We start from the raw sequence: 13,135 nt of genomic DNA on the forward strand, positions 1-13,135 counted from the left end.
TGTATCAACTTGTACTATGAGCTATCTTCCATAAACCTGTATCCCCTCTTAATCCCCTGCATGCGCTCCTCTTTAGAAACGGCGACAGGGCGACGATCCATTGTGCGGCGCTCGATTTCTCCTTCCTGCCTTCTATAGGTGATAGCCAGGGAGGAGAAATTAAGCGCCGCATGATGGATCATCGCTCTCTTGCCGTTTCTGAAGAGGAGCATATGCAGAGAATCGGTAAGTAATTTCTTAATTAAAAACTTTGCGATTTAACAGTTAAAACTGTCTTGGCGTTTTCTTTTTTCGTTAAAAAGAAACTATTTTTTTTTTTTAAAAAAAAAAAAATTTGTTACTGGTCCTTTAAGGGAATACGTGGCTTGGATATTTTTACATCTCAGATGCATGACTTTACATTTATCAACATTGAATATCATTTGCCACTTAGCTGCCCAGATTGCCAGTTTGTCAAGATCTTGTTGCAAGGATGCCACATCCTGGATGGTATTTATTGGGCTGGATAGTTTTGTGTCAACTGCAAACACTTATACATTACTTACAATACCCTACGCTAAGTCATTAATAAACAAGTCAAATAAAAGTGGACTCAATACTGAGCCCTGAGGGACACCATTAAGAACCATACTCCAAGTAGATGTGATAGTTATGTGATATCACCATACCGGAGCAGCAAATTCATTTGTGTAAAACATACCTCCCAACATTTTGGAAGTAAAAAGAGGGACAAAAATTTGTTCTGCGCGTAGCGCAGCAATTTTGGCCACGCCCCTTTTCCGTGGTCACACCCCCTAATTACCATGTTCATTTTACAAAATTTGCAAGTTATCTAAACTGTTTTTTGTGTCTCAAAGTATCTTATTTGCACCTGTTAGCTGCTCTGGGCTCTCTGCCAGGCCCGGACTGGCAATCTGTGGGTTCTGGCAAATGCCAGAGGGGCTGCTGTATGGTTCCATAGAAAGTTACCATATAGTGGGCTGGTAGGGGGCTGTTTGGGCCTCTGTGTACTTGGAATGACAGGGCCTATTTTGACTTCCAGTCCAGGCCTGCTCTCTGCTAAAAGCCAATTAAGTTAGAAACTTTGTTTCTTTTTCTGGATGTTCAGTGCAGAGAAAATAGGGACTTTCCAGTACAAATGATGGCCTGCAGGTTGAGCTGTCAAAAGAGGGACTGTCCCTCCGAAAAAGGGACAGTTGGGAGATATGCCCCATCTCAGCACTGTCAGTGTCAACATAGAGTAAATCGGCAGAAGTCAGTAAAGCTTAACATGTGCCCTTACAGAGATAGCTTGTTTCTGTAAAGCATATCCTCAAATGTTTCCGAGCAATCCCGTTTCGTCATATTCAATTCGACGTAGCATGACTCTGTGTTTCCCGGGGCACTGTTTCTCAGTTGCACAGACCTGTCTAGGCGGAACAAAGCTGTTCCGGAACCCTCTTGCTTAACTGCATTCAGAGGGAGACGCTTTTTGGCTACCACAAGAGGACTCTAAGCTGCCGGTAGCTTACGTTTGGCGAATTTCTAGAGACAGCGAGGTCTCGAAGCAAAATTATCTGCTGGAGTGACAGTCATGTCGGAGAGCATTGTGAGTCCTCAGGGGAAAGGGACGTTAGATTGAATGAGGGTAACGCGATATAGTAGGTATCTTCAACCTGCGGCCCTACAGCTCTTCTTAAACTGCAAACAAAATGCACAGGGGTTACTGGAAGTTGTATTGCAACAACAGCTTGGGCGGGTCACTATGGAAAGTGGCCTAGAGATGTAACAGTAAGGGCCCGTAGCGGAAGTACAGTGTGTCGGTAATTCTATTGGATCCGGGATACACAAAGCCAAATATCAGTATTGTCAGTAGATTACACGAAACCCACGCTACATGTTAATAAATGTCAGTTGTCAGATACGTTGGTAGTGTTTATAGACCTGTAATTGTGATGTCACATCAAGTTATTTTTATACATGAATGGACGAGGCATTGTAGAGGAAAGAGACCCTGCAACTGGTTTTATAAAATGCCAGGGCATAATGTTATTTGGCAGAGGAGCTCAGTAAGTTTTTATTATAACACTTGCATGGATCTTCAACTACAAAACACATAATCTGACGTGGCAAGCATTAAAACCGTTTCTGGATAGAGTATCAGATAGACTCCACCCTAATGTCATAGTCAGGGAATGTTTGCAATACATGAAAATCAATTTGCCATTCCAGAAGGCTGGATAACCTAGTTTTACACTGACTAAACTTCCATGCAGCTGTTTTATTTTTCTTGGATGCAGGTACTTGCCAGCCCAGTACCCCAAAATGACATGGGGATACAAAATGAGGTCTGACTTATTTGCTCATGCTAGTCTCCATGCCAAATGATTATAAGGGTATGTAGAAATATTTAATTTTCTTTAACTAATTGGCAACTTCAATAAGTTGGTTGGGAATGCCTAGCATGGCATGTGTGCTTCTGTATTCTGGCAAAAATTGGCTCATGTGTAAATAGCCTTATTTGCCCACACATGCCTGGACTTGGCCGATTTTGTACATGATACCTGAAAGTTTGGACATGTATGACACTTGGCAGTGGAACAACCTGCAATCAGCCAGATTGCAACTAGCTAATTCCATTTTCTACTGTTGGAGAGGGAATTGGCATATGCAGATTTGAGAGAGCGCAGCTCCTACCTAAATCTACACAATATTCTACAGTTTGGCCTGTATTCAGGCTGGTCAACCCTTCTTTAGCCAAAAGTTATTGGCTTTTCCCAAACACTGTTCCTGTCGAGATGGTTTGGGATCTACATTTTGATCTCATCTGCTAAATGTATGTATGTATGCATACTTTATTAATAAAGCACTATATGAATGTGCAGCACAGTATAACCTTGCTATTTAGAAAAGTACACGTATGAAGGGCAAGCATTATAATAAATAAGCAATAGAGAGATTAAAATGGACTGGTCACCTAAAAATAATATTCCAAATCCTATTTTATAATGTTAGTCAACCAAAATTAACTTTAATTACAGTGTATACATTTTTTAAAACTTGTTTCCTTTGGTCTGGGGCTTCATAATTTTAGCAAGCAGGCAGGAGCCATTTTGTGGCAAGGCTTGCATCATCTCATAATCTTGTTTGTGCACCAGAATGGGGGACCTGATGTCCATTCCCATGCACAGGCTATACAATTAAATGGTTAAGAGAACAGGGGAAATGTGGGGAGAGTAGTTACATCTAGGAAGTGCTGAATGGAAAGTGATTGCCTGTCCCACCTCTATGCCTAAGTTTAAAACATCAATGAATGCTTTAATAAAAAATTAGAGTTTGGATTTCATGTTTAATTTGAAAAGGACTTTTATTATACAGCTTTTTATGTTTGGGTGACAGGACCACTTTAAGTGCCATGTGGTAGGAGACACCATAAGAAGAAAGTCCCTGCCTGTAGGGCTTGCAATCAAAATTGGTGGATAACATACAGTGCATAAAGTTTTGGAGATTGGCATTAAGTGCCAGGATTGGACTACATTACAAAATATTATAGTGGTCCAAAAGGTAGAATCTAAGTACCTTTTGAAGAGAATGAGAGATTCTTTATTACGGAGGAATTCAGGGATGGTATTCTAGAGGTAAAGTGCAGCGAGATAGATAGCAATAGCAGTAGGTGTGGATAGTGTAAAAAGATGGTGACAAGTACAGGAATGCAGTGAATGACTTTGAATTTTAGCAGAAGGATTTTGTACTATATCCTGTGCTTAACAAGCAGCCATGCTAAAGATTTTACCTGGTGCAGAACATGTTCCCTCCAGTGGCGACCCCCCGGCAGCCCGCGCGCCACTGAAAATGCGGGTGGTACAGAGGGGGGCGGGGCCCGGCTGCGCGTCACGCACCAGGGCCCGCCCCCCTCTAGTTACGCTACTGGTTCCCTCTTAGGAAAAAGCAGGAGGATTCTAGCAGCAGAGTTAAAGACTGATTGCAGGAGAGTGAGGTGGGAGACCGGTTAGTTGAAAATTGTAGTAATCTAAAGGGTTAAGAATAATTGAGAAGAAAAAATGCTAGGTTGGGAGTGGCATTGAGAATGTGAGGAATTGGTGAAAGATAACAAAAAGACAGTGTGTAGAATTATGAGGGTTAATGGTCATACCGTCAATAGTAATTATGAGAAGGGCTAGGTTTGGGCAGAAAGGCCATGATCTCAACTTGTATTAAAGTTGAGAAAATACATATTTCACAATGCACTAAATCATGTAAAATAGAAGGAAACCTGTTTATTTAAATATCTTTGGGGTCAGAAATATCTGTAATAGCTTGAAAACTGTTCTCAGTCGCCCCCCTGCAAATTTCCTGTCAAGGAGTCTCCAGTATACGGCTTAGGAGCCGCCGACACTTTCTTCCTAAGCAGCTGAGAGCAGCATCCACTGAGGAAAGACTGGGCTGTGCAGATGGGCTGTGCTGTTAGTGATGTCACTCTCAGTCCTTCCCTGCATTGCTCCACACAGCATATCAGTCTGCTCGGCTCCTCCTCCCCATGTAATCTGCTCCTTCTTCTCCCTCCCTGTTCAGATTTCCCCCTCCCTGCTCATATTGTTTCCACTTTCACTCCTTGCATACATCGTTTCCCCCCTCCCTGCACAGATTGTTTCTCCACTCACTCCTTTCATAGATTCCCCCCTCCCTCCCTGCACTGAATGTTCTCCCCCTCCCCTGCACAATATTAGTATTAGAATTTTTACAGATTTTATTACATTTACATCCCTCGCTTTGTGTTGAGCATGTAAAATATAGTGTTATATAGTATTGAGCATCCAGCAGTATAAGACAGCTTTGTGTATAGGCTGGGAACAGAGATAGACACAGGCAGTTGGGTGGCAGAGGTTTTGTGGGAGGGCTTTTCCCCTGCTACTTCTGAGTTTAGCCTGTTAGTCACTATGATGACCACTTTGTGTGGGAGAATGAAGAGACACTCCAATGCCTCTTTTCAGCCTAACCCAGGGTTGCCAGGTTGGCGGGTTTACAGCCAAATTTGGCTGTTTTTAAAATGTAGTGGCGGGTTTTAAAAGTGAAAATCCCACCCCAATTTTTATCGCCAATTAAGCTTGTGTGGCTGCAATTGGACTATGGAGTGAATCTGAGATATTGGGAGGAGTGGCTGAGACCTAGGTACTGTGGACATGTCCTTGTTGAGTGTTTCTCTGTACAGCCCTTTTAATTTTCCTTACATGCTTTGTGTACAGCAGGGATCCCCAACCTTTTTCACCCGTGAGCAACATTCGGATGTAAAAAGAGTTGGGGAGCAACACAAGCATAAAAAATGTTCCTGGATGGAGCCAAATAAGCACTGTGATTGGCTATTGGTAGCCCATATGTGGACTAGCAGCCTACAGGAGACTCTGTTTACTATTACACCTGGTTTTTATACAACCAAATCTTGCCTCCAAGCCTGGAATTCAAAAATAGATATCCAGAAGAAAGCCAGCAGCACACTGAGTCTGGTTGCACTTGTGTTCAAAAGGAAATTTTATTTAGCCCATATGCAAAAGGCAACGTTTCGAGCCTACCAGGCCCTTTATCAAGCCCTGTGTTACACCATACAATGCTCTTTTAAGGTGAGGAAGGGGGTGTGACTACATGCCCAGCCCCCTCTCCAGTGACATCACCAACATTATATATACATAAATCCTTTACGTCTCATCCAGCCCAAAATCAGGTAGTGAAACAGTGAAGTGTCCAAAAACAAAAAGGCAAACTGGATAAGTAAAAGTATCCAAAAAATCCAAAAAATAAAGTCCGTTGTATCAAAAAAATAAAATCCGTTGTATCAAAAAAACTGTGACATAATTGGTTGAGAAAAGTATCCAAGGTAAATAAAGCCTGTTCGTATCAGAAATTGCAACACAATTTGATATTTTGCTACTTTAGTAACATCACTGTGATCTAACATATTGTGATCTAACATACCTGAGACGCCAATATGACTCACTCTGCATATCGCACTCAGCACTTTTCTGAGACACCTTATGATATGCAAGATGTGTTGCCAGCACTCAGGGTGTTCTATGTAGATCCTTAATCGCCTAAGATAAGAAAAACAATGTTTATTAAAATTCAAAGACATCAAGATATGTAACATCTATGCATATATATATACACACACAGGACAACGGTATTTACCTCAAAAAATGAAATTGGCTGGGGTGTATTCCCTATTAAGACCACGGGGCCCCGTGGTCTTAAACATTGTTTTTCTTATCTTAGGCTATTAGAATTAGAATTTCCAATTCGAACCCTAATAAATCTGCCCCTAAGTGTTACAGGATCTTAAAGTAGTGATCAACTTTAAAGATTAAAAGATCTCCTTCTTTGGAGGCCATTTAGTATTAATTAAATGTGCAGAATAGAAATGTAGAAGTCAGTGTTCAAAATTATTCCCAAAAAAGCAGATGGTAAACCAGACATGTCCTAAAATAAGACATTTCTAGACATTTCATAGGGTATACAAGCTGATTTATTCCATAACTTATATTAGCTTATTCTTGCATATTTTTACAACAGCTAGATTGACTATAGGAAAGCTATGAAAATCCTTAGTTACAGTTCACTGCTTAAAATAAACTGATCTGTATTTTGGTTAAAAAACAAGCAAACAATCGCATTAGATAAAAATAAAAAACAGTTTGTAAAAATAAGAGGTTCATGGCGGCTTTGATATGCTCATCTGTCTGCCTAATAACATTGCCTATTGTTTGCTGTCTTGGGGGTGTTACCCAGGTGCCACTTTGTCAGTTATATTGTTGCACAGTTGGCAAGTAGCAATTACGTTCCAGTATAACTTTGATAATTAAAAACAAACTACAGAAATTTCCATATCCCGAACCAACCACCCCATACCTTTTGTCTATCCCATCCTCTCCCCAATCCCTCCCCATATTATTCTATATATTTGTCTTCTGGTTGAAATAAAATCTGTTTATATTTCCTCAGATAATTCGCATTCAGTCTCCAGATGGCATTAAGCGAATTAATGCAAGCAAGAGGGAAACTGCAGCAACGTTTCTTAAAAAGGTTTGTTATATCTAACCTCTCCTGCCCAGTGAGCCAAAACACACTGTATGATAAGCTGTCACTCTGTTGTAGTAGCTTAAATGTTAAAAGTGATGCCAAGCTATGTCAGCAATACAGAAAGTCAAAACCTTATCATGGTATTGTCCTCATAACTATGATCAGGATGTTTCATGATGTACTTCTACCAGCTAGCTGGGCCTTCCATGTATATATTGCTGAACTATGACACTAGTTCTGACCCATGTTTAACATCTATCCTCTGTTCAGCAGATGACCATTCCATCATTATTAACCTCCAGTGCAGTCTTCTTTTCACACTTGTGGAGCCAGGACTCTGTACTAGGCCCTTTGCTTTTTAACTCATTTATTAATGACCTGAAGGTGGGCATTGAAAGTACTGTTTCTATTTTTGCCCATGATACCAAATTGTGCAGAACTATAGGTTCCATGCTGGGTTTCATTTAGAGGGGTTGAACTTGATGGACTTCGTCTTTTTTCAGCCCGATTTAACTATGTAACTATATGGCCATTTTAGCATCTGTTTGCATAGTATATTATTTATTTGACTATACAATGAATAGGGATGGGAAATTTGTAAGTAATTATAAGATGTGCTTGCTGTAATTCAGCACTAATATAAAAATACATTTTGGTTAATTTAAGATTCAAATCTTGTTTCAGTTACTGTTCCATGGGCTATGCACTAAAAAGTGTTGAACTTGATGAACACGTTTAATTTATTCAACCCAAGTTAACTGTCACTATATTTTTCCAGGTAGCCAAAGAGTTTGGTTTCAGGAATAATGGATTTTCAGTATATGTGAATAGAAATCGGACAGGAGAAATTTCTGCTTCCCAAAACAAGTCCCTCCATTTTCTTAAAATCAAGTAAGTTGCAGAGCACCAAATGTTGGTTCAGTAACCTCACTGATAAAACAGCCTGCTTATGACCTGTTTCTCTATGGTTTTAAATTAGAACTGGATGTAAAAATAGGATGTTTATCTTACATGAACTGTGTCATGACACATCAAGATGAGAACACCATTGTTGTCACATGCTAATGCTTGTGTTTCTGTGTATCAGCAAAGTCTTTGTGGGGGAAAAAACAACAGTGATAAAAAATCTTTAGTACACAAATACAATGCATCATGCCTCTGTCCCTTAAGCTAAGGGCATATGGAGTGTTGGCTTTGCTGCTTTCAGCCAGTGTTTTTTTTCTTCTCCTTTTTAGCAGGGTAAGAGAAGCGGATCCGCTTCCTTCCCGAGCTCTGTTGGTCTGCACTGAAATGTGCAGCTTTTGCTTTAGTGCAGGTGAAGAGAGAGGAGATAGCCCCAAAAATGCCTGCTTTTGCATATTTAGGCGATCTCTGCTCCATGTACAGCAGAGCCATGATTCTGTTTACCCTGGCACTTAGGCATTGTTCCAAGAACTTTACTGAAGTTTAGATTGTAAACCAGCTTAGTGGTTGACGATGCTTATATTAAAAAAACAAAATAAAACAATGAATTGTAAATGTTTATTCCAGAGAAAGGACAACTTTATTTTAAAGTACACATGTCAGTCATTTTGATGTTACTAAGAATTCCTAATGTAACAGTTTCCTATTCCTTTGCTGTCAGGTCTAAAGGTAAAAAATTCAGTTGACATTCTAGAATTTTAAAGACATAGTCTTTAACATTCTATAATGTGTCAACTGTATTTCTGTATACTAAAGAGTGGAATTTGCACTACCCCCTCTTTGTGCAACAGATCTTCCAGATGATCTCCAGCACAAAGACATATGAATTTCAAGGCCCTTTAAATCTTCACTGATTTTTTTCAATACATTCTCGCTCTGTCAATTGGATTATACAATCTAAACTGGTATAATAAAAGATTATTTTGGGGAAATATATTGTCCAACGAGATCACACACCATGATATAAAAGTTTAAAACATAGCGTTTATTTTGTTTTTATACTTACAAAATAAAAGCAGTGTTTTAAACTTTTATATCATAGTGTGCGATCTCGTTGGACAATATTTTTAGTGGAGTGACTCACCACATTTTGAGATAACGCACCCAGTACAACTTAATCACTGCTTCTTAGCGAGTGTGCAATACACATGTTGGACTTGTTGTGTGTATGTATATATGCATTCAAAAAGACCAGCAACACCGGGAGAAAACAGAAAAATTGTATTCAAACGTGCATATACAGCCAGGCTGTATATGCACGTTTGAATAAAATTTTTTGTTTCACTAAACTACCGGTGTTGCATTCTTTTTGAATGCTACGTACGTTATTTTACCGTGCACCTGGGTACTCAACGTCTGCAACGGTGTGCCACCCTATGGAATATATATATATATATATATATATATATATATATATATATATATATATATATATATATATATATATATATATATATATATTGCCTTGTTTAATGATAAAGTAAATAATTACTTTAGACCATGTTGCCAGTGTGGAAAATACACCATGCCTGTATACTTGTTTCTTTATTTTTTTAAATCTGTAACTGCTGTATGCTGCATCATAGGTAAATTTACTTGACTTTGCTTGGGATTTTCAGGTTCTGTGGTTGTAGTCGTTACTGGGGGAAGTGGTAGCACTACAAAAAAATAATGCTCTTTTAAGTTCAATCCCATAGGACCATTTGTTAGTTCTAGCCCTGTACCCCACAGGCCTTCTGTGCATTTAATTTACAGTCAACTTTACTATGTATCACGCAGTCTGATTTTTTTTTTAAGTTTGAAAGAAAATCTACACACACATCTGTTTCCACTGGCTGAAACTGAGCCCGCAGAAGGTGTTTGGTAAACAGGACCTCATGGTCTTTCTGTGGAACTGTGCACTGCTGTTTCAGAACATTGTTCTAGCCAATTGTATATTCAACTGATGTCTTTTTATTTGCTTTGCTGTAGTAATAAACTGCACAAGTATTTTTGCTTTCTTTGTTTTTCCAGGCATGGGGATATGCTGTTCTTGTTCCCATCTAGCTCTGCAGGCCCCTCCACTGAAGTCATGGATATAAGTGCAGCAGTTCCAGGTTCTAGGCCCATAAGCTCTCCACAGGTGGTAGATGATGAAATTGACCAATATCTGAGCAAACAGGATGGAAAAATCTACAGGAACAGAGACCCCCAGCTGTATGTACTGAATGCAAATTAATTAGTTATACTAGTTTTGGGAGGGTTTAGTTATAGTTTTTTTTCCTCAACAAATATTCTTTGTGACACTGCCTGAATGCTTCATATGCTACTATTTGCTGTCAGGTTGAATCATTGCCATCATCACCATAGTAGAGGTGTATACTTTGTCAAGGTTACTTATTCAGACTTTTCCTTTGTCTTAATGACAGTTTAACAGAAGCCTCTGCTTTTGGAGAAATATATGTTCTTAATAATCACTGTTTCCCCAGCCAGACAATCACCAATGCAACAATCAGCTTTGTGATAGCTGGAACATTATTTTTTGAACCTCCTGTTGATGCTGCTAATGACATTTGTGTGCTACTATTGCCTGGAACACCTGGTGTTTGGCCATCCTTCTATACACAGGCCACAGACTGAGTTTTCAGCTTATTGGCCTGTGTATGGGCCCCTCTGCCTGGCCAAAATTCTGGTTTGAATTTATAAGACAGGTTTATATATCCCATCAGAGCAAGGACCGCTACGGCTCATTGATGTTGTCCTTGCCCCTTCGACCTGGATTCATAGTGGCATGATCTGATTGTTTGAGGCCAAGGGCCAAACCATTGAATTAACCAGATATGAGGTGAAGCTAGATGCAATTGTTTGGTGACCATACAAGTATATAGCCAGCTTTGCATTCAGAGAAATTGTTGAAATCTTAACATATTCCTTTTGGGTTTTGATCTTTGCTTTCTTCTATAGGTGTCGGCATGGCCCCATGGGTAAATGTGTACATTGTGTTCCACTAGAGGTATGATTGCTTCAATGTTAAGAAATTTGTAAGTTCACTATTCTGTAATAGGTATAACATCAAATAAATGGACTGTTTTTTCTAATTTTGCTTTGTAGCCTTTTGATGAGGATTATCTCAATCACCTTGATCCCCCAGTCAAGCACATGTCATTCCACGCCTACATCAGAAAGCTGACAGGAGGTGCAGACAAGTAAGAAATGAGCAATGGAGGCATCTCTACATGTCCGGTGTAGGGCATTACAAGCTCCAATGTATATCTAAGACAGTCAAAACACCTGAAATTATGTGGCACTGTTTCCCATGACAGAGCAATTGTAAACATTCTCTTTATGGCAGATGCAGGCAGTGAAAGACAATTAGTGTGCAGAAACCCCAAAGGGAGCGTTTCTGTCCTGAAACGATTCCCCACAAAATAATTTGTTTGTTCTACCTAAAGCTGTTTCAGCAAACATCCAACATAGAAAAACTTAATTTTTTGTGTTTTTTACTGCACTTGTGCAGTCAGGCCATATACCCTGATCCATACTAACTTATTGTAAGATATTCATAACCCTGAAAGACAAAATGGGTCACTTGCCAAGCTCACAAGATTAGAATATTATGTATATATTGCATCCAACAAACAAGTTCAGGAATATTAGCTGCCTTTAATGTGCAATAAAGAAATTCAATGGCACACAGCATTAGTGCAAGCAAGTCTGCCTTGCGTGTTTAATGCAGATGTTTCGGGGTCATGCCACTTTGTCAAGCATTGAACTGTTCCTGTGAGGTGCAGAGCCTCTACCTTTTGAGGATTAGATATCTCTATTGTTCTTTGTATTAGGCTGTGCAGTAGCTTAACTTGTTGCATTCACTGCCTTTAATGTGGCCATACTATCGGAGAAGTCTGTAATGGTATTTGTATGATAATGATCCATTCTTGAATGTTGGAAACCAACGAAACATGATTAGCGGATTATCATATAATGCAATGTTTGTCAGACTCTTTTGGTTCAAGTTCCACCTGGAGGACCAAAGTTTAGGGCCCACCATTGCACAAAACAAGCTGACTGTGCTGTGACAATAGGAGAGAAAACTGCACAAGACATAGTAACATAGTAACAAAGTTAGCTTACAAAAGATACACGGCCATCAAGTTCAATGCATCTAACCCCTTCTTAAAGCTATCTAATGTCTCAGCTTGTACGACTACTTCAGGGGGAGAATCCACATCTTCACAGCTCTCGCTGTAAAAAAACCCCTTCTGAATATTTAGCCTGAACCTTCTTATTTTTCTATTCGGAATGGGAGACCTTGTGTCCGTTGGAAAGACCTACTGGTTAATAAAGAATTGGAGAGATTATTATATGTTCCCCTTCTATATTTATACATAGTTATCACCCCTTACGTGCCTCTTAAACAACCCCAATTTGGCCAGTCTTTCCTCATAGCTACGTTTTTCCGTACCTTTTACCAGCTGAGTTGCCCTTCTCTGCACCCTTTCCTCTTTACAGTGGAAGAATAACCACCAAGGAGCAGTTCTTGTGCCATAATTTGATTGTGTGTCTTCTGAATTTGAGTTCTGGGCTGCACTACTGAAAACAGTAGTGTCTGTCTTTTTTTTGACAAGCCAAAAGTCAAGATTGTTTATTTGAAGCGAGTGTACATTTTCCCATTTAATGTTAGATTTAGCATGTTTTTAGATTTAAGGGGAATCTCCACCCTAATAAGATAATTCAAAATGTCAGTGGTTTTAAAGTTATGTTTAAATGCAACTGAAAGCATTTACATTTTCTGGGGTTTGACTATTTCACAGACCGGACTTCTATGCTGTTTAATGTGCAAAGAATGTAGAGAAAATAAACAGGCAGACATATATTACTTTATACAGCAATTAATTTTATTCAAAGTAACTTTGAACTATCGAATATAATATATGTTGCAAAGTTGCTTAAAATCATTCTGTTTGCATCCCATTTGAAGAGGACAGTATGACATGAATATAATGAAAAGAGCTTATGCATAAAAATGTTTTTATATATTGTGTTAATGACAAAACATTTTATTTATTTTTTGAGCTAAACAAGGAAATTGAAGCTACTCCGTATTTGGTTCTTGCAACGTAGACAACTTGATTACCAGTGTGCACAT

The 13,135-nt window shown here is 39.2% G+C and overlaps 1 protein-coding gene across 1 annotated transcript in view; it reads left to right on the forward strand.

The window, feature by feature from the left end:
• The first annotated feature begins 1,529 nt into the window (after positions 1-1,529).
• Positions 1,530-13,135, forward strand: part of nploc4.S (NPL4 homolog, ubiquitin recognition factor S homeolog) — a 44,846-nt gene continuing 33,240 nt past the window's right edge. Inside the window, exons 1-6 of the mRNA NM_001086958.1 lie at positions 1,530-1,588; positions 6,970-7,050; positions 7,826-7,938; positions 10,024-10,206; positions 10,954-11,002; positions 11,101-11,195. Coding sequence (NP_001080427.1) covers positions 1,574-1,588; positions 6,970-7,050; positions 7,826-7,938; positions 10,024-10,206; positions 10,954-11,002; positions 11,101-11,195 — 536 coding nt within the window. The 5' untranslated portion in view covers positions 1,530-1,573. The remainder of the gene's footprint in view (positions 1,589-6,969; positions 7,051-7,825; positions 7,939-10,023; positions 10,207-10,953; positions 11,003-11,100; positions 11,196-13,135) is intronic.

Source organism: Xenopus laevis, chromosome 9_10S, assembly GCF_017654675.1.
Source record: "Xenopus laevis strain J_2021 chromosome 9_10S, Xenopus_laevis_v10.1, whole genome shotgun sequence".
NCBI classification, from domain to species: Eukaryota; Metazoa; Chordata; class Amphibia; order Anura; family Pipidae; genus Xenopus; species Xenopus laevis.